We start from the raw sequence: 25,943 nt of genomic DNA, 5'->3' as shown, positions 1-25,943 counted from the left end.
TGGGCCCCACTTTTGCAGCTGGAGAGGGAGAGCACAGAGACCAGGGGTGACCATCTTGGTCTGGAAGAAAGTCTGCTTTGCTTGGCTGGAAGTGGGCACTTGTGTCTTCACAGAGTGCCAGACTCACACTTCAGATAACAGAACAGGAAGTATGGTTAGTGCAGCTGAGAGGTGAGAGAGAACTTACTGTGTACCCAAGACCATTAAGTTACCCATTGACCTTTCTGCATCACACTTTCCTATCCTGTAAGTGACAGGGACCGAGTGTGGGCAGCACTGGGAAGCAGGTGAAACGTGCCCTGAGGTGTACCCCCTTCCCTTGCAGCAGTCTCACCTCTCCGGTCGTGTTCAGCTTCTTTCTTCTCTTCAACCCAGAAAATCTTCCAAGATCTAGATCATCAATGAAATTTAAATGGAGGAGTATGGGCACTTTGATAGGAGGTGAGGGAAACAATTCTTGAGTAGATGGACCATCTTCTCTCACAAGGCCAGAGCTACAGGTGATAAAAATGTGGCCTGTTTTATCAACACCAACAGCAGTGAGTTGGAAGGGATCCTAGTCAAGGAAAAAGGGAATGGAATTGTAGTCAGATGACTTTGTTTTGAAACTATCCTCCTTCCCTCCTTTCCTGCCTCCTTCTTTCCTCCCTTCCTCTCAGAAAGGAGGAGAGGGAAAGGTAGCCATAGAATGGGAAGCTCCTTGAAGCTCAGGAGAATTCTGCAAGCTTCCCAAGACTGAGTGCCTGCCCAGAGGTTGCCTACTTTCTTCAGTGGTCAAGGACATTCCTCTTATTAAACCCTCAAGTTGTGTTTAATAATTATGTGTGATCCAAGCTGCAGGAGCTGGGTGACTCTGCTCCCCAGGTACCATCTTTCAGCCGGTGACCTGCCTTAATACGTTCCATTCCATAGACAAGGAAAATTCACACTATGAGTGCAAAGGGGGAGACAGGGAATGTGAGCTACTTTTTGCAAAAGCTTACTTATGAAAGAAGAGAGGTTGGCTAGAGGACATACGGAGTAAATAATGGATTTCATTTTTTTTTTTTAATTGAGAGGTTTAGGGAAGTACACATACTTGAGGAGAAAGTGCTGAGAGATCTTAAGCAAGTTACTGCATTCTAAACTTTAATTCTCTCCTCTGGGGAAAAAAAGAAGTTTCTATGAAGGTTACAATTAAATTAAAATCAAATCCACAGTAGTAGCTTGAACACTGCAAAGCCCTTTTAAACATGTTGATTATTATAACTATCATCATCTAGTGACTATACAGATGAGTAAGCCCTAGTCACAGCTGTTCTGTCTCTGTGTCTTCTACCCTATATGACAGCTGTGAGGACAAGATGGGCTCTTGAGTAGGCAGGGCCAAGACATACAGGAAGAGGCTAATAAATAGTGGTATGATTTGTATCTTGTCATGCTTTGAACCTTGGGGGATGGTGTCTGTGTGTGTGTGCATGTGTGTGTCTTACTAGATACTTTGCTACCAAATAATACTATTAGAAATAATAATATTAAATAATATTATTTTTGTTTCTTATTTTATTATCTATTATTTTAAATTCTTATTAAAAAATGGACACATTCAGATCCAACATCTCTCCAAACAGCTGTAATTTAGGGAAAACATTTTTAGAAACTAAAAATACCCTTCTTGAAATGCAAGGGAATGTACAAATAATATTATAGACATGAATTTCTGCTTAGACAAAGGAGCAGTTTCCTAGAAGTTACCTAATGTTAATCCACAGCTTTTGTAGGAAGGGTTAACCTCTTATCTTTTCTGGCTATTTACAGGATCACATTGTAATTTTGCTTTGAAACAAATTTGGCCACAGCAATCATGATTCCTTTTATCGAACAATTCCCATCAGCTCTACACAGCTTTATATACTCAGCGAATCAGTCTTCATCCTCATAATTATTTGCTTTGCAACTTTGCTTGAGCCATCCCACCCCCATGCCTACACAGTTTGCAGTAAAGATATCCTACCAATTCCACTCCCACATTTCCTCTCCCTTTCCCGTGTGGCTTTCCAACCTTGAGATGATTTATGCCTTCATTTCTGGGCGCATCTCTTCACTGATTCCTTACCGTCCCTCCTCCATTCCTTAGTCCATCCTCCTCTTCCCCTGGCCCCTCTCCACCTCCAGCTTTTATTACTAGCAACCCCTCAGGCCAATCCATAGCAAGCTCCTTCATGCATTACATGAACAAATTTTTTGAGGGCATTGAACGGAACAACCTGGTGTCTTTTTCCAATAATGAATGAAAAATAGCCATATTCAGATATAATTTATATGCTGTAAAGTTCAAATGTTTGGGGTATACAATTCGGTGGTTTATAGTATTGATATATAAGGAGAGAGAGTTGTACATCTATCACCTTAATTAATTTTAGAACATTTTCATTATCCCCCAAAGAAACCTTATACCAGTTAACAGTCACTCACTATTTTCACTCCCCTCCTCACCCTTTGGCTCCCGCTAATTCTAGGCAACCACTGATCGACTTTCTCTTTTTATAGATCTGCCTCTTCTAAACATTTTACATAAATGAGATCCACACATTAGTGGTCTTTTGTGACTGGCTTCTTTCACCTACATAATGTTTTTGAGGTTCAACTATATTGTAGCATGTGGCATCTGTACTTCATTCCTTTTTATTGCCAAATGATATTCTATTGTATGGTTATATCACTTTCTGTTTATCCATTCATTGGTTGATGAACTTTTAGGTGGTTTTCATTTTTTGGCTATTATACGAATAAAATTACTATGAACATTTATGTACAAGCTTTTGTGTGGACATAAGTTTTCATTTTTCTTGGCTAGAAACCTAGGATTGGAATTGCTAGGTCATAAGGTAACTCTATTTTTAGCATTTAGAGGGACTGCCACATTGTTTTCCAAAGTGGCTGCATCATACTATTTACTTTCTCATAAGCAGTGTGTGAGGGTTCCAATTTCTCCACATCCTCACCAAAATTTGTTAATGTCTGCCTTTTTTTTATTATAGCGAGTCTAGTGAGTGAGAAGTGGTATCTCATTGTGATTTTCATTTGCATTTCCTGAATGACTTTCTATGTGCTTATTAACTATTTGTATAAGCATTTTCTTTGGGAAAATGTCTATGGTAATTACCCATTTTTAAACTGGATTATTTGTCTTTTTATTATTGAATTGTAAGAGTTCTAGATACAAGTCCCTTCTCAGATTTATGATTTGCAAATATTTTCTCCCATTCTATGGGCTGTTTTTTCACTTTCTTCATACAGTCCTCTTTTAAAGCACAAAAGTTTTTAATTTTGATCAAGTTCAATTTATCAATCTTCTCTTTTATCGCTTGTGCATTTGGTGTCATATCTAAGAAATTGTTGCCTAACTCAAGGTCACAAAGACTTCCTCCCATGTTTTCTACTACAAATCTAATAGTTTTAGCTCCTACATTTAGGTCCGTGATCCGTTTTGAGTTAATTTTTGTGTATGTTATTCGGTAGAGGTCCAAATTAATTCTTTTGCACGTAGATATTCACTTGTCCCAGCACTATTTGTTGAACGGACTATTTTTTCCCTATTGAATTGTCTTGGCCTCTTTGTCAAAAATCAGTTGAGGGCTTTCCTGGTGGCGCAATGGTTGAGAGTCTGCCTGCCGATGCAGGGGACGCGGGTTCGTGCCCCGGTCCGGGAAGATCCCACATGCCGCGGAGCGGCTGGGCCCGTGAGCCATGGCCGCGGAGCCTGCGCGTCCGGAGCCTGTGCTCTGCAACGGGAGAGGCCGCAGCAGTGAGAGGCCCGCGTACCAAAAAAAAAAAAAAAAAAAAAAAAAATCAGTTGAACTGTTAGGGTCTATTTGTAGATTCTTAATTCTGTTTCATTGATTTATATGTCTGTCCTTATTCTAGTACCACACTGTCTTGATTATTGTAGTTTTTTCAGTAAGCTTTGAGATCAGGAAGTGTGAGTCCACCAACTTTTTTCTTTTTCAAGATCATCTGACTATTTTGAGTTCCTTGCATTTCCATATGAATTTTAGGATCAGCTGAAATTGACAAACTGATCCTAAAATCAGTCCCCACTTTTACTAAATTATTTAAAACATTTTCTTCCATACTCAAGATGAAATTGGATAAGAAGGACTGAGTAAAGTACATTTTGGAGTTGTGTAAAGCAGGGTGGTCCTTTGAAAGGGGGACCAAACTGATGGAGGAGGGGAATAAGGGAGCCAAAAAGTTTGGTGAACTTCCCACCCTAGTGAGAGGAATGTTTGTTCAGAAGAGGCAGTTTGATCTAGCACCAGGGGACATTGTGAAAGATAATTGAAATTGTTAAGTCCATTGATCTCCCCAGAAGAAAAAAAGATCTCCAAGTAAGCAGTATTGTTAGTTTGTTGATTCTTACAGAAGAAGATTCTCATCTAACTAAGGGAAGCAGCTGGCCCTTTCTTAGGGCTGTAAGACAAGAAAAAATGAAGAAATTCCTCCCCGTCTTTTCTTACCTCTCTCTGTGGCCAGCCCTAACCTTTGTCCATCTTTGTTCCCCTTCCCCTTTATAAGTTCCCCAAAAGAGGAGGGAGGGGAGGGAGAAAAAGAAGAAAACCATACTGGAAGAGAGGGCTGGAGATGCTGGAGTGGGAGAGGAATTCTGGAGCACTTAAAATAAAAGATCTTTAAGGTACCGTGGGAGGAGCCCACTATGGAATATGACAATATGTAACAAGAGGTGTCAGGATGATCACATTCTTTGCCTCAGGAATCCAACTCCTGATAGTTTATCCTAAGGAAATAAAACATGAAAAAGCTGTGAGTGGCAATGTTAATGAGGATGTTATCTATAATAGCACCAGCTGAGACAACCTAAATCTCTAAAATAAATGTTTTATGACATCATGGCATGTAAATATGGTAGATTATCATGCCAGTTCCATGGTCAAAATATACCCTGAATGGCATCACTTTGCACTGCATTCTCTACTTCCCTGGGTTCAAGCCACATAATCTCTCACCTGAATTATTTCAGTGACCTCCCAACTCATTTTTCTGCTTTCACCCCACTCCCTTGTCTGCTCTCAACACAATAGTCATTGGAGCCCTTTAAAAACTTAAACATGTCAATCCTCTATGTAAAAACTTTGGCTCCCCTCTCATTTAAAGCTGATGCCTTTTGCTGGTCCCAGGCCCTACCTGCTCTGGCCCCCATTACTCTCTGACCTCATCTGATGCTACTTTTCCTCTTTCATGCCCCACTCTGAACATACAGCCCTCCTTACTGTTTCCTGCACACACCAGGCCTTCTCCTGCCTTGGTGACTTTGAACCCACTCTTCCCTCTTCTCCCAGATATCCATTTGGCTTGTTCCCTCACCACCTTCAGCTCTCTGCTCAAATGTCATAGGTGAGACTTTCTTTCCCTGGACCATCCTATTTAAAATTGCTCTCTGCCCCCAACGCCCAGCTCCCAGCATTTCCTATTTCCCTTCCTTGCTTTATTCTTCCCCATTGCACTTATCTGACTTATATATTTGGGTTACTGTCCTATTCTTCCCATAGAATCTGTGCTGTATGGGAGCAGGGATTTATGTATGTTGCTCGCTACCATATTGTCAGTGTCTTGACTTGCCTTGAACAGAGTAGCTGTCTAAAAAATATTTGTTGAAGGAGTGAATACTTCCATAAAAACAGTAATTATCAAAACTAGTTTGTAATTTTGCAAGTGGTAAAATATAAAGATATAAACAGTGACGTGGTGCATGCACCATGGTGCATGGTGGCAGTGGCAGTGTGGCCTGGGAGTAGTGCAGTCTGGGAGCTGCAGAATTGGAGAGGTCTGGACTCAGATCTTGACTCTGCCACTATCTAGTTGTGTGACCTTGGGCAAGTGGATGTAACCTCTCGGTTTCACCCTCTGTGAACCAGGTATGATAATGCCTCCCTCGTAGTACTGTTGTAAAAATTCAATGAGAAACTATAAGTGAACACCTGGCACATAGTAGGTGCTCTATGAACATTAAATTCCTATCTTCTCCTGAGGAAGACTGTATATCCAGTGGATAAGAACTGGGTGGATACAAAAGTAGAAATAGTTGGGTATGTCAAATAGAGGGATTAAGAATATTTCATTTTATTTTATTTTATTTCTTTTTGCGGTACGCGGGCCTCTCACTGTTGTGGCCTCTCCCGTTGCGGAGCACAGGCTCCGGACGCGCAGGCTCAGTGGCCATGGCTCACGGGCCCAGCCGCTCCGCGGCATGTGGGATCTTCCCAGACCAGGGCACGAACCCGTGTCCCCTGCATCGGCAGGCGGACTCTCAACCACTGCGCCACCAGGGAAGCCCTCATTTTATTTTTTTAATAATCAAGTCCTCCCTATGCATGGGTATGTGAACAGAGTGGTAGGCTGGGGGTAAGGTTCTCCCAGTTACCTCCTGAGTCTGGTTTCACCTCTGACACTTACCAGATGTGTGACATTAAGCAAATCCTAACCTCTCTGGGCCTGTTTCCTTAACTGTAAAATGAAGAGGTTGAATTTAGTGACTTTTAGTGCCATCAGTGCTTAGAATTTCATAATTCAAAGAGGCAAGCCATTCCACCTGGCTTTGCCCCACTTCGGCCCAGCCTTACTCAAATGTGATGGCCAGATGTTTCTAATCTTAGGCGCATAAAAGAGTCTATTCTTTGTTTTTCAGAAGCCAAAAGAAACTGGAAAGTTTAGGAAAAGTACTAAGCAGATGAGTTTTCCTTCTCTTTGACTCTTAAACCGTCACATTCATATTGTTCAAACTTAACAAAATATGAAAAGCAAAACAAAATAAATATTCACCTTTGGGTTTGAATCAACTATGTGAAGTTTTAAGCCATGAAGGAAAGTGTATGTATGTGGTTTTGTTTTGTTTTGTTTTTTTTAAAAGTAGTGACTGAAAAGTAGATGTCAGCAGTTTTCAACTGTAACTATAACCTTGTACCCACATGGCTGTGAGCTGAAGCCAGGAGGGAAAGGCTGGAAGGGAATGGCTGGAGCCTTTCCCTGCTCTGGAAAGCTTGTGGCTTTGTTTTCTTCGCATTGCTACACCAAGGCAGAGGAGAGGAGGATGTTTGGGTTTGCAGGCTGCCGGACACTGTCAGCAAGTTTGAAGCCCTGGCTTCACTTCCCTGAACGGGGGTGAGAGAGGGGGGTCAGCTGCCCTGGCCTCCCTCTAACAACGGAGCCACAGAGAATTCAAATACTCCATCAGTTTCAAGGCTCTGACTTTACTCAGCTGAAAACTGACGATCTCATCTGGGAAGGGTCAGTTAAAAAATGACAGAACTGCCCAAAGTAAACAGAGGGAACAACCACAACAGAAACTTTCTCTGCAATGTTTCCTTAAAATTACTGGCCCGGCCCACCAGAGCTCTGGCTAGAGTGCCCACTCACCCTCTCTGTTGCCCCCATGGCCTTGTTTGGGTAAGCCCTGGCTGACCTGGCCAGCGCCTCCCGTCCTCAGGCCTCTCTCCAGTGCTCTCCCCGGAGAGCAGGGAGAGTCCACATTGCAGAGTGTTTTTAGATTGGAGTATGGGTCTCGTCAAATAAGAAGACTCTGTAGAGCTCATTTACTAGGACCCCCTAATCGACGAGTAAACTCAGCTTAAATGATGTACCCAAAGGTGGAGACTAAGCCTGGGGCAGAACTGGTCTCTTCGTTCCTATCCTAGTGCTCTTTCCAGATTATCATACACTGTTGTAAGGGGCTAAAAGTAGGGAAGTTAACTTTAAAGTTCTCTTTCTCCACCTCTTCTTTCTAACCAAATTCTATTTGGTTGACCTTCAGGGCTATGCAGAAAAACGTATTTTGAATTTAGACTTAAGGACGAGAACTAAATCTTACCCTATGTGTACCTTGTGTGTACTTCAGAGTCCATGTTACTCATCTGCCCCTCCAGGCAGCGTTGTGAGGTCAGTGGCTGAGCAGAGCGGGCGGGGCATAGGTTTTAGAGTCCAACAAGCCTCCGAACTCAGGCTCTGCCCATCGTAGCTGTGTGAACTTGGACAAAGTATCTACTCTCTCCACAACTTAGTTTCCACACGTGTGAAACGGGAACAACCATAGCATCTACTTCATCATATTTTCATGAAGATTTCATGGGATGGTACGTGTTATGCACAATGAAAAACCCAACAAATGTAGAAATTGTTAATCCCCTAGGAGGCATTTATTGTACCCTTTTTACGGATGAAGAAATTAAGGCTCAGAGAGGCTAAAGGGCTGTAGTCTCACAACTGGTTAGTAAGAGAGTCAGGATTCAGCTCAGCCTCCTTACACCACCTCTAGGGCACTTGCCACTCCGCTGCTGAGTGTCGATGGTTGAAGGTAGCTCTGGGCCACGGGTCAGAATGGTCTGTCCCTAGCATCACAGAATGACATGTTATTTATTAAGCCTTCACGTGCTCTGGTACTGGGAAATGGATGCTTCGGGGGTGAGGTAGGCTTCCATGTGCAGCTTTTTCATCAAGCAGTCTTTACACAGACACCAGCTAGGAAATGAAGCCTGGCACTAACCCCGAGCCCAAGCCCAGGGAAGTTTGGCTCAGGGGTTAGGTCAGAAGTCCTCGAATATTCTCAACTTTCCTTTCCTTTGGCAGTGCTTCCTTGATGCTCTGAGAATACTTTGTTTACCCTGCTATTAGAGCCTTCTTCACACTCTCTCATGTTACAGTATTATTGAGTGTCCATCTGATTTCCCCTTGGAACAGTGAGCTCCAAAGTGGGTTGCCTAAGATGATACAGTGAGATGTGGGAAGGAAATATGTGAACACTTGCTTTGATTTATTCTTTAAAATACTAAGAAAATTAAGCTTTACCAATATTTAAAGATTAGTACCGTATAACATATATAATTTTTAACAAATATGCAATTATTGGGAGTGCATGCTCAATATTTTTGATGCAGTGGAATGATGAAAAGAATTTGGACGTAACTGTTCTAGAATGTAAGCCCCTCAAGGGCAAGAGATGTGCTTATTTCTGATTTGTATCCCAACTTCATCCTCAGTATCTAGCACTTAACCATTCCCCAAACAAATGAATTTGGCATCTGTATGAACTTGGCTGTCTTTCTTCGCTTTTTCCCCTCCTTTTGTCATCCATCTGCTATAATCCCATGTCTTGTTCAATATTCTGCCAAGACCTGAGCAAATAATTAAGCTGTGTTTGAGAAGTAAAGAGTGCAAGTGCTATGAGAAGGTTGAAAAGTACAAAACTGAAATAGAAATAAAAGCAAAAATAAACAAGTGGAACCTAATCAAACATAAGCTTTTGCAAAAGAAAGCATAAACAAAACAAAAAGCCTACAGAATGGGAGAAAATATTTTCAAACGATGTGACTGACAAGTGATTAAATTCCAAAGTATACAAACAGCTCATACAACTCAATAACAAAAAGAACAAACAACCCCAATCAAAAATTGGGCAGAAGACCTAAATAGACATTTCTATAAAGGAGACATACAGATGGCATACAGACATACAATATACATGAAAAGATGCTTAACATCGCTAACGATTAGAGAAATGCAAATCAAAACTACAATGAGGTACCTCCTCACACAGGTCAGAATGGCCATTATTAAAAAGTCTACAAATAATAAATGCTGGAGAGGGTGTGGAGAAAAGGGAACCCTCCTATACTGCTGTTGGTGGGAATGTAAATTGGTGCAGCCACTATGGAAAACAGTATAAAAACTAAAAATAGGGACTTCCCCGGAGGTCCAGTGGTTAAGGCTCCATGCTTCCATTGCAGGGGGCACAGGTTCTATCCCTGGTTGGGGAACTAAGATCCCATATAAAACACAGCATGGCCAAAAAAAAACAAAAAACCCTAAAAATAGACTTACCATATGATCCTTCAATCCCACTCCTGGGCCTATACCCAGAAAAGATGAAAACTCTAATTCAAAAAGATACATGCACCCCAATGTTCACTGAAGCACTATTTACAATAGTCAAGACATGGAAGCAACCCAAATTTCCATCTACAGATGAATGGATAAAGAATATGTGGTACATATATACAATGGAATATTACTCAGCCATAAAAAAGAATGAAATAATGCCATTTGCAGCAACATAGATGGACCTAGAGATTATCATACTAAGTGAAGTAAGTCAGATGCAGAAAGACAAATATCATATGATATCACACGTGGAATCTAAAAAATGATACAAATGAACTTATTTACAAAACAGAAAGAGACTCATGGACATAGAAAACAAACTTATGGTTACAAAAGGGGAAAGGGGGAGGGGAATAAATTAGGAGTTTGGGATTAGCAGATCTAAGCTACTATATATAAAATAGATAAACAACAAGGTTCTATTGTATAGCACAGGGAACTATATTCAGTACCTTGTAACAAATTATAATGGAAAAGAATATGAAAATGAAAATATATACATATTCAGTTATAAACGTATATATAGAACTGAATCACTTGGCTGTACAACAGAAACCAACACAACATTGTAAATCGACTATGCTTCAATTATAAATTAATTAATTAATTAAAAGTGCAAGGCTGAAAGTCCCAAAGAAGATACTTAATGGTAGTTTGATGCACACAACAGGCAAGAGTAAAACATCATGGAAGAACCATGGGCACAAAGTCAGATGTGGAGCACCAGCTCTGCTGTCTGAGAAATCAAGTGTGGTCTGAGCATCCGAATGTTTTCAAACTGAGCACTGCCTTCCCTCTTCCTCCTAAAGCTTCAGAAAACAACACAGCACAATACAATGAGCAAGGATCTTGGAGAAGTTTCAATTCTGTCACTCTCCCTGGCTGGGTGCTCTTGGGTGAGGCCCCTAACCACTTCTCCCTCCTCTCCTCTAGGGAAAGTAGCTCTTTACCTACAAATGAGGTTGGACTACAGGATTATGGAGGTCCCTTCACGCTCTGAAGCAGCCGTGAATATAGATGAAGCTGGTGGTTTTCTACATGAGACAACTACACTTTGAGGGGCAGCGTGAGGCCCACTGGACCAAAAACATCACCTTACCCCCAGCCTTCCATGGTGCATGACATTCCCCCCTCAGACACTGTGTTTCTATGAGGGGCTTTACCAAACCACCAGTAACTACTGACATGCAGCCGCTTTCATTCAGTCTCAGCAATGTCCATTATATACGTAGAGTGAGACAGCAAGTTATAAAAGACTTTTTATGTTGTATATATCTATAAATAAATATAAATATATGTGTTTATACCCAGCAAAAAAAACTGAGAGATACCCACCATACTTTTAACATTGATTATTTCTAGGGTGTAGGAGAGTGGAGAAGAGGGTAGAAATTTTATCATTTACTTTAAATCCTTCTATATTGTTAGCTTGTTTTTAATAAACTATTTTAATAATTAAAGATAAAATTGTTTTTAAAATAAAGCTTAGAGGTTCTATACAAATGTTTCAACAATAGTTGTAACAAGTGGCACGTGCTATTCAAGAAGAGGCTCTGCTAGAAACAAATCTGCATCTTTATACTTCATTAGAGCCCTTGCTAAAGTACTGAGTATGCACAGATTCTACAGAGGGTAGAGGCCCAGACTGGGAGGCCCTAATCACATCATCAAAACTCTCATTTAGTCATCTTGGGCAACTTGAATTTGCCCAAACTTAAGTTGAGTTTGGATTTCTCGACGATAAAACAAGGCTGTTAAACCAAATAACCTATAGGGACCTTTCTACTCTGAAGACCTATGGTTCTGAATATGGTGCATGCAAAGACCCAGCTAGGAAAGTGAGCACGACAGATGGGAGCCAGGAGAGAAGTTCTTACTTTCCTCCAAACCGAAGTGAAAATTGATGGAAAACTCTCTTCCTCCCCTACCCCTCTTTTCTTTGCTACAACCCGTTATCTAAACTTTCTGTATTTGGGACACACCCCACTTTATGGGCCCTGATGTGTTACAGAGACAACCCCCCTTTATAGAAGCTGAAAATATGTCTTAAATATGTCTTAATGCTCAGTGCAAGCACATTCATAGGATAAATTTCTGACAGTGAAGTTGCTGGGTCACAGGGTATAACTTTTTAATTTTGACAGATAGCACCAAACTATACTACAAGGAGATTGCATCAATTTTTAATCCTGCTAAAATGCTTTAAACTCCATGTCTCCCCATATTCTCACCCAATGAATGTGTGTTATTAGATTTTTACACTGTTGCCATTCTGATAGGTAAAAAATGATTTCTTATTGTCTTAATGTTTATTCTTTAAACCATAAGTGAGTTTGAGTATTTTTCTTATATATAAAAAGAAAAAGCATTTTCTTATATGTACTATTTATTTACCTATGTATTCTATTCATGCCCTTTGCCTGTTTTTTTTTTAAATTTATTTATTTATTATTGGCTGTGTTGGGTCTTTGTTTTTGTGCGAGGGCTTTCTCTAGTTGCGGCGAGCGGGGGCCACTCTTCATCGCGGTGTGCGGGCCTCTCACTATTGCAGGCTCTCTTGTTGTGGAGCACAGGCTCCAGATGCGCAGGCTCAGTAGTTGTGGCTCACGGGCCTAGTTGCTCCGCGACATGTGGGATCCTCCTAGACCAGGGCTCGAACCCGTGTCCCCTGCATTGGCAGGCGGATTCTCAACCACTGTGCCACCAGGGAAGCCCTGCCTGTTTTTTTAAATTGGATTTTGATTTGTTTTAAATTATTTTGTAAGAACTCCATATTTTAAGGGAACTAGCCCTTTTTCATATTTGTTACAAATATTTTTTCCCAATTTTTTTTTGGTTTTCTGACCTTGCTCACTTTACCCAATTTCTTTTTTTTTTTTTTGCCTCGCAGAAATCTCTAATTTTTATGGAGTCAAATTTGCCCATATTTTTGCTTAGAAGGTCTTCTGGGTGGGAAGCTTCTTACGGTCTCAACATCAAAGCTGCTTATTTAGAAAAACAACACTTGAGATTTCTGGTTGAAGACAGCAGATTAAACTCATGCACTGTGTTCTGATCCCTCCTAGAACTCAACCAAAAGTTAATGTTTGATGAAGTAACACATTCATGTGGTTCTAAAGCCAAAAAATGTAAAAAGGCACAGACCAAAATGTTTCCCTCATCCATGTCTCCCATTGGCCCAGGACCCACCTCCTTCCTGTTCATACGTAAGTGCTGTTACTAGTTTCTCATGTGTGTTTCCAGAGTTTCTTTATGCGTATGTAAGGCAATAAAAACTTAGGTAAAAGGATAAACCTACAAAGACAAAGAGAATGTGAAAGGGACAACAGCAGGATGACTTTAATAGCTGGAACGTAGATAAATGAGTGATATCTGAATCAAGAGAAAGTTGAGTTCTAAGCCAGCAGAAGAGAAAGCTACGGCAACTTGCTTTACATTTCAATCCTCCATGTACCCAGCAATTGGAGACACCAGGTACTTTTGTGAGTAAAGTTGTGGTTAAAACAGTAGGCTGAGTTGAAATTCAGTTCAAGAAGCAGCGAGGTCCCTAGACCCCTTTTTCCCTTGCTGCTGTTAGGTGGACGGCCCCTTCCCTGCAGTGGCCAAAGAACAGAGGGTTTTTTTTTCTTCTGATGGGAGAGCAAGACAGAGAGAGGACCAGGCACAGTTGTGTGAAAGGACAAAATACCAAAAACATTACCTAGAGACCCCCTGCCTTCTTCCCTTACATAGGTTGTACAATCCTGGCATCCAGCCAGGAGATAGGAAAGCATTCTCTAGGAGCCTGACACACTGGAGAGAAATGCCCTAAAGATCATTTGGAAACAGCAGCATCTCTGAGAGGATAAGAAAACAAAAAATTATTAATATCCTCAGAGAGATAAGAGGGGATAGTGCACACACGAAATAAGAAAGGAAGGCTATTTTTTAAAGAAACATTTAGAGAACAAAAGCGAGATCTTAGAAATTTAAATATGATTGCAGAAATAAAAAAGCTCAGTAGAAGCTTTGGAAGGTAGAAAATAAAGCAGAGAGATGAGATATGGGAAATGGAAGATAAAGAGCAAAAGTAGTTTATTTTGGAGATGATCCCAGCAAACACCTGAAGGGCAGTAGGGAAGTGAAACAAGGAAACCAATATAACCAGCAAGTTACTGTGAATAGCTGTAACTTGATTCCTTTGGGGAACTCTGGGAGGCCAGTGTAGAAATCATGCCTCAATGTTACCCCCACTCAGGGCTGAGGAAGCTGGGATATTTATCTACCAATTCTCATTAAGGGCTGCCCGTAGGGAGGAGGGGGTTAATTCACCAATACTTCCTAAGCAAACCTTCACTGGCCAGAAAAAGCCCTCATGCAAAGGGACATCGTGCTGGTAATTTAGAATGCCTGGATTTAGTAGGTACCAAGAGAACATGGGCAGGCACTGAGGGCAGCTGTTCTATCTTTCCTGCACTGTTTCTTAGGAAACTACTGGAGGATGTGCTCCGCCCAAACAGTGGAGTGAATCAAGAAAGAGGAAGAGGTGGAATTGAGAGGGGACTTAAACAACTGGAGGACAGTAGGGATTAAATTAGTGGCATGCATAGGAAATCTAGGCAATTATTAACTCCAGAGAAAGCGAAATGTTTTCAGGAAAATGATTATAATTTATTATACAACACAGGTGTGAGTAGTATTTATTTGGTCAAAATAATGTAAATACTGTGTATCAACCTAATAATGATATAGCTATATAAGTCCAGGAAATATATGTGTGTGGGGGGGGTATGGAAGGGGTGAAAGCTAAATCCCCATTTCCCACATTAGAAAGTCAATAGATTAAATGATGAAGGAGCTATTTAGAGATATGGTGAGTCAAAAAAAAGGATTAGTTAAAGCATTAGAAGTGATTTCCTCTGAGGAGTGAGAAGGGGGGCTGGGGAGTGGGGGGCTGCTATTTAGTAATGTAGAACTATTCAAGTCTTTAAACTATGTGCATATTTAATTTTGATATAAACAATAAAAATTCGTCATTTATCTTTTTTATTCTGCTATATGAAAAAGGGAGGAAGTGAGATGGAGAATGCGCATCATTCCCAGCTGAGAAGGAAGCTGGGAAGGTAAAGTGAAACTTGTTTCTTGAGTCTATCAACCCAGCAAGGCCATTGTCTTTTCATCTCCTGTTGAGGCAGGGAAAAAAGATTATGAGCAACTGGGAAATTAAGACTTAAAAAATTTTAAAACAGCTGTTGATGCCAAACTGACCTGAAATCTGGGGCTGACCTAGGAGGATTTTGACCCAAGGAAATGATCCAGGTAATTGCAAAGAAATAATTCTACCAAATTAAAAAATAAAAACAACATTACATTAAGGGGGATAGTAATAGCACTAAAGTGTCAGTGGAGTGAATTCTTAATTGTGTTTGGATAGACGCTTCTTGAAATTTTACTTTAAATGCCTATTACCTTAAAATCCAAACTTTAAAAATATGACTATTTTGATTTATAATTTTCATTTAAAGAAAACATAGAAATGCTTTCTACAGAGTTTTGCTTAGCCATCTCTATGACTGAAATCACATTGTTTAGGTCCATGGCCCCATGAAGACACCAGAGTCTGCCACCTTCTACTGCAGGCTAAATATCCATGGGGATGAGGCCTCTTGAAAGCTGACTCAGTCCTCTTTTCTCATCCTGGCTTCAATCTCTCACCATTGGATCCTTCTCCTCAGCCTAGAAAAATGCTCAAACATTACCCAGCTAAAATAAAAAATGATCAAAGAAGAAATTCTCACTTTAGCTATCACCCCGACTTTCTCTTTTCCTTCATCATAGTACTTCTAAAAAGAACACACGCTAACTTCCTTTTCTTCCTTTACTTCCTCACCACATGCTGCCTCTTCACCTTGCGCAATCTGGCTTTCACTCCGACCATAGCACTGAACCTGCTACCTCAGAGGTCTCAGGACTTCCTACCTGCTAAACCCTTGGTCCTATCTAGTCCTCATCTTCTTCAACCTCTCTAAGCCTTTGATTTTTGTTTTTGTTTTTGTTTTTTTCCGATACTGAGGCCTCTCACTGTTGTGGCCTCTCCTGTTGCGGAGCACAGGCTCTGGACGCGCAGGCTTAGCGGCCATGGCTCACGGGCCCAGCCGCTCTGCGGCATGTGGGATCTTCCCGGACCAGGGCATGAACCCGTGTCCCCTGCATCGGCAGGTGGACTCTCAACCACTGCGCCACCAGGGAAGCCCTAAGCCTTTGAATTTTAAAACCTCTTCCTGCTAGCTCTCTGTCTCTGTCTCTCTCGATTCCCTTCCTTCTCCGATATTCTGCACCTCTCACACTTCCTGGTTTTCCCACCTCTCTTAGTCTCTCTTTGGCCGCCCTCTCCTCCACCCACCTCTGAAGAATAGGCATCCCCAGAGATCCACTGACTCCCCGCCGGATCTAGCCTCTGTCTCCCACCTCATGTGTACCCTGTCTCCCTTGCTCACTACACTCTGGTCACACTGACTTTTCCTTCAGCTCCTCTAATGCACCAGCTCTTATTTCCTTAGGGCCTCTTCCCTCTACCTGGACCGCTCTTCCCCACCCCTCCATCTAGCTATATCCAGCTTGACTTTTAGGTCTCGGCTTCCTATCACTTCCTCAGGCTGCTCCTCCTGAATGGCCTCCCCACCCCATCCCCACAAAACTAAATCTGCTTTCCCACTTCTTGGTCTTAGAAATCATTTTTTTTCTTCAAAATATTTTTACAGTTTGTAATCACAGGCTTTCGTTTCATTATACGTTAATTTGCTTAAATATCTACCTTTCTCTCCAGAGTGTCAATTCCATGAGGACAGGAACCGTGTCAGTTTTGTTTACCACCTTATACTTAGCATTCAGTACCATCCCTTGAACAGTAAATACTAATTTTTGTTGAATGAATGAATGAGTGAATGAATGAAGTGATTTCTTCATGCCAGGCACTACAGTTAATTCTTTACATAAGTCACCTCATTTTTATTCTCACATCAACCCATATTCAACCCCTATTATCAGGCAAGGAAACTGAAGCTTAGAAAGACTGAGTAACGGTACCCAAGATCTTACAGGAGAACGAGTGTCAGAGCTAGAATTTGAAAATACGTTTCTCTGACTCTATGTAGGACTTCTTAATGATCATGTTATAGGGCTTCCTAGTTGACAAACCTTCTACATCCACCTTCCAAAAATGCCCTCACGCTTATGCCTTCTTGATGGTTTTCAAGCTTCCTCTTGTGTTCTCCTCCCCGAATCTGTTCCAAGCTGGATACTGGTGCCTGGTGGGGAACTGGTCCTGGAGGAGACCGGGTTGTCCTGGCAGCTTTCCTTTTCTAATACATGTTTCTGAGAAGCCCTCAGAAAACCTGTGAGGCAGGCAAACCGTGATGCTGATCAGTGTTCTGACCGCTCTCCTGCACTTTCTATATTCTCTTCTCACTTCCTGCCTTCTCCCCATGGCTTTGGGTTCCTCCCCATTGCGGTGCCCCACTCAGGTCTTCTCTCCCTGCCCACACACGCCCTCTGCATATTTTAGTCCCTTTTGCTGACAAAAATGTACCCATCCTGGAAAATGTTCTCAATAGAATGGTAAGTGAAAATAACAAAGTAAGATCAAATATTGTATGAATAGTTGCTATGAGTTGAGTTTTATCTCCCCTCAATTCATATGTTGAAGTCCTAAGCCCCAGTAACTCATTTGAAAATAGGGTCATCGTTACTGTAATTATTCAAGTTAAAATTAGGTCATATTGGAGTAGGGTGGGTCCCTACTCCAATATGACTGTTGTTCTTATAAAAAGAACACAATGTGGAGAGACAGACACGCACCCGGGGAGAACACCATATAGAGATAAAGGCAGAGATTGGCAGCAGAAGCCAAGGAATGACAAAGATTCCAGAAAGCCACCCGAAGCTAGGGGAAAGGCCTGGAACAGATTCTCCCTCATGATCCCAAAAGGAACCAACTCTGCCAACACCTTGGTCTTAGATTTCTAGCCTCCAGAACTGTGAGACAATACATTTCTGTTGTTTAAGCTGCTCAGTTTGTGGTACATTGTTGTGGCAGCCTTAGCAAACTCATAGAAATAGTATAATCCCAATTTTGTTAAACAAAACAAACTTGTGTATGTTAGGGATTCTCCTTCTCCTCTCTTATCTCTCTCTCTCTCTCTCTCTCTCTCACACACACACACACATACACACAAATCAAAGAAAATATATACAAAAGTGTACAGTGGTTCTTTTGGGGAGGTGGATGATGAGTAATTTTGCTTTGTATTTTTCCCTGCACCTTTAGGTATTTTCTCAATTCTCTTACATCTCTGCAATATTACTTATGATCATGTAGAAGAATCCTCTAGCTTCATCTGTAATTTGAGAACAGCCATACCAATCTTCCAGGATTGTTGTGAGGATTAAAGTGTCTGACACACAGTATGTCAGTTGGTGTCTCTAAACTAGGGAGAGCAGCTCCGAAGAAGTAAAGCCGGGCATAACAGCCTGTGGCTCTTCTGTTCATCCTTAGGGGACTGCTCAGTTCACAAAAGGAGGCTTTGCCAAGACTGCTGAGCATTGGTCTCCTCGTGTGGTCAAGGTGGATATGGGGAGTGGGATGGCACAAAGGAGCTGGCTGGATGCCTTGGGCTTGGGAGGGTCGGCAAAGAAAAGAGAGGTTGGAAGGTTGATTGGAGGAAGATTGATTAAATGGGGATAACAGTCCATTTGGGGTATTGTTTCTCGGTTTGGGGTGGGGGTCAGATGGGGCGACTGAAAAGGAAAGAGGGACCAAGATAAAGTAGAAAACATAGTCAGGAAGTTGAGCAATTCCCTCCAACAGGAAGAATGCCCTGCCTCCTCATTTCTTCTCTGAAAACACTCCGGGAATGGTGTGGGCAACACAATTTACTTATAACTTTCCACAGCCCATGGGAAGATGTTCTTTCCTGAGGAGGGTTGTCCCCCAAACATCCCCTTTCTATCCAGACCTGTGATAAGATGTTCTTTTCTGGAGGCTGTTTAGGTAGAAGCTACTAAAACATTTAGCTTTGCCTCTGACTTATCTGAGCAGGAAGGGTGAATTGTCCTGAATCTTGAATTTAGCCATATATGACTTCAAACTAATCCTTGGTCTCCAAAAATTGGGGGCTTTTTTGCTTTCTATCCCCACTCGAAATCCCAGCAACTTAGGGAAAAATTGGGTCCCCACAAATGATATTCACAATTCATGCCCTTATGGGAGGTCACTGATGGCTTTTGCCCACTCCTCTTGCCAAAACCTTCATGTCCCCTTTCATTTTATACCTGCAAGATTCTGTAGCAACGTGGGAAACAGTTATACTATTTAATAGTGAAAAGAAGACAACACAAAAATTGCATGTAAATTATGATTCTGGCAATGTAAAAACAAATAAACAAATAAAAAATACACACACACATACAAGGACAATAGGCCTAGAAGAAAACAAACTAAATAATTAATAATGGTTATGTTAGAGTACTAGGATTGTGGACTTTTTTCTTATTCTTTATTGATCTAAAATTTTTAATGTAACAGAAAAATGCTTTTATAATTAAGAAACAGACTTATTAAGATTAGGTAAAGGGCAGATTGAATAAGGAAGTCTGATAAAATAAATAAAACAGGAAAGCTAATTATAGGTAAGGTTTTCTGGAAGTAAATATACATAGCTCTCAGCTCAGTGTATGTGAACCAATGGAGAAATATGACCACAGAATTCTTATGGAAGACAGTTAACCACACGTCAGCCTGTCTACTTTGAGAATGAACAAAAGGAAGAACAACACAAGACTTCAGACCTGCCTGGCATTTGAGAAGAGCTGGAGAGCTAGGAGTCCAGGCACATTAGAGGTTTGGGGGCTATAGAGACACTGTGAAGAAGTTACCAAGTGTGGAGGTTTCCGGGAAGTGCTTCAAGCATGACATGGTGAGGCCCTGATACTGTTTATTTTTAGAACTCCTGTTGAGAGGAGCATCTTTCACCTCTCACTAAATTAACTATGCTCCTTGGAACTATGGACATCTTTCTGCTGTAGCAGCAATAGGATCAAAGCACGTGTTTAGAAAGAGAAGTGAAAAACACCAGATGTGAGCAAAACCACAAGGGGAATTTCAGACAGGCAACGTGCACCAGATTACCCAATTTGGAATGTGGCCCAGGCCCCAGGACAGGCAGACCCTCTGAGGATCAGGCTGGAGAGACAGAGGTTATTGATCCTGATTTAAGCCAAATGCTGCTAACTTGATTGGTGACCTGCTCCAGCCATTGACCTCCTCCAAACCACTTTCACCATCTGTAAAATGGAAGGACTGGCTCATTTCCCCCCAGGAACAGCTAATGGAAACCATACTAAAAACTAGAGGTAATAATGAGGCATGATCTTGTGATCTTGAAGACTGGTGGTAAATTGTATTTGAATATATAAATACCACAACATATACACACTTACAGCGTGTACGGGAAGGATGTGTATAAAAAACGTGGGATTAAAGACTGTGTCATATCAGTTCACAAAGTAAATAATCTACATGTTGACAATTGTAGGAAGTGTGACAGGAATTTTTTTTCCCCCCTCTCACTCACAGCTTTTTAGGTCTCCTGGGGTCGCCCCAGATGTAGACTAAAGCATACTACCTAGTACATAGTGCTGAATAAATGTTAGATCCAGATACAGCTTAAGCTTCAAATTCCAGCTTTCTTTATCACTTAGTTGTATGTAGCCTTGGGTAAGTTATTCCATAGCTTGGTACCTTGGTTTACCCTTCTGTAAAATGGGGATAAAACTAATATCTACCTCCTGGACTTGTTGTGAAGATTAAATAAAGTAATATATCTAAAGAGCTTAGAGGAGTGCTAGGTGGATGTTAGTTATTATCTTCCAAAACCTTCAATGTGGACTTTAAAACTCTCTGCATTTCTTTGTTCATCTCAGTTTTCTCATCCAAATGTTTCCAACATTCTTGCTCCATTTAATAATATTTCCTGTCTTATTAAGCTATGTAGGGCACTGCTCCCTCCAGACTTTAAAGCAGTCTTACTCACCCTCCACCAAAGGCATTAATTTATTCCTATTTATGCCAGCTTTTTTTTTTTTTTTTTTTTTTTTGCGGTACGCGAGCCTCTCACTGCTGTGGCCTCTCCCGTTGCGGAGCACAGGCTCCGGACGCACAGGCTCAGCGGCCATGGCTCACGGGCCCAGCCCTCCGCGGCATGTGGGATCTTCCCGGACCGGGTCACGAACCCGTGTCCCCTGCATCGGCAGGCGGACTCTCAACCACTGCGCCACCAGGGAAGCCCTGACAGCTTTTTATTAACAACAAAATTTTCCTATTTATTGAACAGAGAAAAAGTTCACAACATATTCTTTTTTTTTTTATTATTAGGGTATAGTTGCTTTACAATGTTGTGTTAGTTTCTGCTGTACAGCAAAGTGAATCAGCTATACGTATACATATATCCCCTCCTTTGGGGGTTTCCTTCCCATTTAGGTCACCACAGAGTTCCTTGTGCTATACCGCAGGCTCTCATTAGTTATCTATTTTATACATAAGAGTGTATACATGTCAGTCCCAATCTCCCAGTTCATCCCACCCTCCCTTTCCCCCCTTGGTGTCCGTACATTTGTTCTCTATGTCTGTGCCTCTATTTCTGCTTTGTAAATAGGTTCACCAGTACGATTTTTCTAGATTCCATATATATGTGTTAATATACAATATTTGTTTTTCTCTTTCTGACTTACTTCACTCTGTATGACAATCTCTAGGTCCATCTACGTCTCTACAAATGACCCAATTTCATTCCTTTTTATGACTGAGTAATATTCCATTGTATATATGTATCACATCTTATTCATCCATTCATCTGTAGATGGACATTTAAGTTGCTTCCATGTGCTGGCTATTGTAAATAGTGCTGCAATGAATATTGGGGTGCATGTGTCTTTTTGAATTATGGTTTTCTCAGGGTATATGCCCAGCAGTGTGATTGCTGGGTCGTATGGTAGTTCTACTTTTAGTTTTTTAAGGAACCTCTATACCATTCTCCATAGCAGCTGTATCAATTTATATTCCCACCAACAGTGCAGGAAGGTTCCCTTTTCTCCACATCCTCTCCAGCATTTATCGTTTGTGGGGTTTTTGATGATGGCCATTCTGAGTGGTGTGAGGTGATACCTCGTTGCAGTTTTGATTTGCATTTCTCTAACAGTTAGCAGTGTTGAGCATCTTTTCATGTGCCTCTTGGCCATCTGTATATGTCTTCTTTGGAGAAATGTCTATTTAGGTCTTCTGCCCATTTTTTGATTGGGTTGTTTGTTTTTTTCATACTGAGCTATATGAGCTGTTTGTATATTTTGGAGATTCATCCCTTGTCAGTTGCTTTGTTTGCAAATATTTCCTCCCATTCTGAGGGTTATCTTTTCAACTTGTTTATGGTTTCCTCTGCTATGCAAAAACCTAAGTTTCATTAGGTCCCATTTGTTTATTTTTGTTTTTATTTTCATTACTCTAGGTGGTGGGTCAAAAAAGACCTTGCTGTGATTTATGTCAAAGAGTGTTCTTCCTATATTTTCCTCTAAGAGTTTTATAGTGTCTGGTCTTACATTCATGTCTTTAATCCATTTTGAATTTATTTTTGTGTATGGTGTTAGGGAGTGTTCTAATTTCATTCTTTTACATGTAGTTGTCCAGTTTTCTCAGCACCACTTATTGAAGAGACTGTCTTTTCTCCATTGTATATACTTGCCTCCTTTGTCATAGATTAGGTGACCATAGATGTGTGGGTTTATCTCTGGGCGTTCTATCCTGTTCCATTGATCTATATTTCTGTTTTTGTGCCAGTACCGTACTGTCCTGATTACTGTAGCTTTGTAGTATAGTCTGAAGTCAGGGAGCCTTATTCCTCTAGCTGTTTTTCTTTCTCAAGATTGCTTTGGCTATTCGGGGTCTCTTGTGTTTCCATGCAAATTGTGAATTTTTTTGTTCTAGTTCTGTGAAAAATGCCATTGGTAATTTGATAGGGATTGCATTGAATCCGTAGATTGTTTTGGGTAGTATAGTCATTTTCACAATGTTGATTCTTCCAATCCAAGAACATGGTATATCTCTCCATCTGTTTTTGTTGTCTTTGATTTCTTTTATCAGTATCTTATAGTTTTCTGAGTACACGTCTCTTGCCTCCTTAGGTAGGTTTATTCCTAGGTATTTTATTCTTTTTGTTGCAATGGTAAATGGGATTTGAGTCAATTCCTATGTTGACCCCACAACCAAAAGTCTATGAAGCATCATTACATCCTCTGTTCTCCCATCTTGGGTTTCTTACATAACAAGATGCGCTCTTAACCAGAGCTGTCCCAGTAAAGATTAAAAAATATGTTTTTTCTCCTCTTTAGTAGAAGTTGTCAGTCACAGTGTAAAATAGGGAATCACCTTGGAATCACTAAGCATGGCTATCTTTAGAGGGATAGGGCAAGGAGAGGAGTCATGTGTATAATGAAATCCCCCACCCCACCCTTTGGTGAAAAGTTGTCATTAGAGAGAAAGAGGGATGTGGTAGTGGGTCCAGGATGGCAGACAATGGAATTCATCCTGGATCATGTATCCAGGAAGTGGCTGTATATGAGACCAGGAAAAAAGAAAAAACAACCTGATCAGTGAGAGTTACAATATTATGGGGGGAAAATGGAGTGGAATGTTGAGGAATCCCTTTCCCTAAAGTACCAATGTGGATGGACCCTACTTTGGCACCCCTGGAGCAGCAGAGAAAGGACTCAGACACCACAACCCTTCCCTGGACGTTTGCTGCAGTTTCACCAGCACTAGTATCATTCCTTTCCAGGAGCACTTGGTCTTCCACCAGCACCAAGTTTGATTATGTGATCATTGTTATTGTCCTTATCATTACCGCCTTCAAATCACTTAAGCTTTTTTCATCCCTCCACCATCTCGTCTTCTAGGGTGCTTTTACTACACTGTCATAGGGGTCCCTAAAGATGATTTAATTCCATAGAAACATTTGAACCCCTATTATACAAGGCTAAATTCTGGGGAACACAAAGATGAGTAATATATGGTCACTGCTCTCAAGGAGCTACTAACACATGATTTAGGTAGATTTAAATTGCTAACTAACATTTAATCCAGTGATGACCTAGGTTACCCTAATTATCTTCCCTATGGGCCTGCCTCGTCCAGTTCATTTTTTAACACGTATTTATTGACTGTGTGGTAGGCACTGGGCTAGCCTTAGGGTGCAACAACAAATAAACATCAGCCTTACCTTTAGAAAGCATAACTACAGTGTCAATGTACTAGGCTTGATGGTATACCTGGCTGACTACAAAAGGAATAGGTAACACTTAGTATACCTGTCTCTCCTCCTGTAGAGTGAGGTACACTCCACTATAGTACTTCACTCTCCCAGCCATCATGCAGTGAAGTTACAGTTTAGACGTGTTACGTGCTTCTTTGAGTCCAACTTCAGAGGCACCTGAGAAGAGGAGGGAGCAGGACAGATCTCCATACAATGGTGAGTAGCTGGGACCTCCACATCCTGTGCTCCTCACCAACATTCTCATCTTCCCCCGTCTCAGGAATCCAGTACCCTTCATACTACCCCCTGATTCTATATGGGTTAGAAGCTTTTAAATAGATAAATGTGAAATATCTTTGGTTTCTTAATGAACACCCTTCAATAATTGAGGGTAATGTCAATTATATAAATATTAAGCTTCCAAGGAAGGGAAGGACTTCTAAGGAAATGTTTTCCTTATTGGGAGAAGCATTTAAGATGAAGGTAAGTATCAAACTTCCATTGATGGTGATAAAACTACTTCTTATAATATTAAGGTATACAGCTGATCAAATAAGGGCGGTAGTAAATCTCCTCAGGTCCTCTGCCCACTCAGAATAAGACCTCAAGACATGCAGGAATGACTCACTGTGACAAACTCAGACAACTATTGATTAACTGTGCTCACAGAGCAGCGTGATATTAGAATAGGAAGGAACATCATAGATTGTATTGGATTACTGGCACATGCATAAAATTTGGAATCAGATGGTCCTAGGTTCAATTTTCAGCTCAGATTCCCTTTGCCATCTGGGCCTGGGGCAATTTACTTAGCTTCTCTGCCCCTTTATTTTCTCATCTGCATAATGCAGACCAAAATTTTTATCAAGCAGTGTTTTTTTAAAGGACTAAATAAAGTGACATAATTGAAGGCACTTGGCAAAGAGTGGGCACCCTGTAAATGCTCGTTTCTTCCTTTTATTTTACAGATGAGGAACCAAAGCCTGAAAAATTGATCTAACTTGCCTGATTAACCAATGTCATCCCTGGACTAAAGCCCCTGGCTTCCTGACTCCGAGTCCAGCTGTCTTTCTATCATTTCCATAATGGAAGTTGAGCAAAGATAATCGAAAACGCATTTACCCCTGGTTTTCTAAAGCTTGAGAGGGATGAAATAAAAAGAGAGGAGGAGGCTGAAGTGGGGTGAAAGGTGTAAAAAGCAGATTTACTTCCCCGGTTTTGCATTACTTTCCTGAGTTTACATTGCTTGAGCACACACCCCCTGATGGTGGAGGGAAGTGGTAGAGCGTAGCCAACATGGGATTGAAGATTGCATTACATCAATTCACGGAGTAAATAATCTACATGTCCACGATGGAAGGGAGTGTGAGAGGGTGTCTTTTTCCTTCTCTCACATATAGTTCTTTAGGTCTCCTCCGGCCACCTCAGACCTAGACTAATTTTCCAGAAGGTCCTACATAACCCTTCTCTCCAGGGCTCCAAGCTTGGTAGTGTGTGGATTTGGCAGAGAAGTGCAAACTGAAAAGGTTATGCATAAAAAATCACTTGTGACCTGAAAATTATTTCAGTGTGGGGTTGGTGCTCCACGTGGTTGAGTAGAAAGAGCCCTGGGCCAGAGACGGGATGCCTGACTGCTTCCCCAGCCCTGCCACTAACTAGCTGGGGGGCCCCAGAAGA

At 41.2% G+C, this 25,943-nt stretch overlaps 1 protein-coding gene across 1 annotated transcript in view; it reads left to right on the top strand.

Annotated features, from left to right (window-relative positions):
• Positions 1-25,392, top strand: part of SEC22B (SEC22 homolog B, vesicle trafficking protein) — a 63,032-nt gene extending 37,640 nt beyond the window's left edge. The window contains exon 5 of the mRNA XM_060028036.2: positions 25,235-25,392. Coding sequence (XP_059884019.1) covers positions 25,235-25,266 — 32 coding nt within the window. The 3' untranslated portion in view covers positions 25,267-25,392. The remainder of the gene's footprint in view (positions 1-25,234) is intronic.
• The last annotated feature ends 551 nt before the right edge of the window (positions 25,393-25,943 follow it).

Source organism: Delphinus delphis, chromosome 1 (assembly GCF_949987515.2).
Source record: "Delphinus delphis chromosome 1, mDelDel1.2, whole genome shotgun sequence".
In the NCBI taxonomy this organism is placed as follows: domain Eukaryota; kingdom Metazoa; phylum Chordata; class Mammalia; order Artiodactyla; family Delphinidae; genus Delphinus; species Delphinus delphis.
The sequence above is the reverse complement of the archived record's forward strand: the minus strand, read 5'-3'. Positions and strand labels throughout refer to the sequence as shown.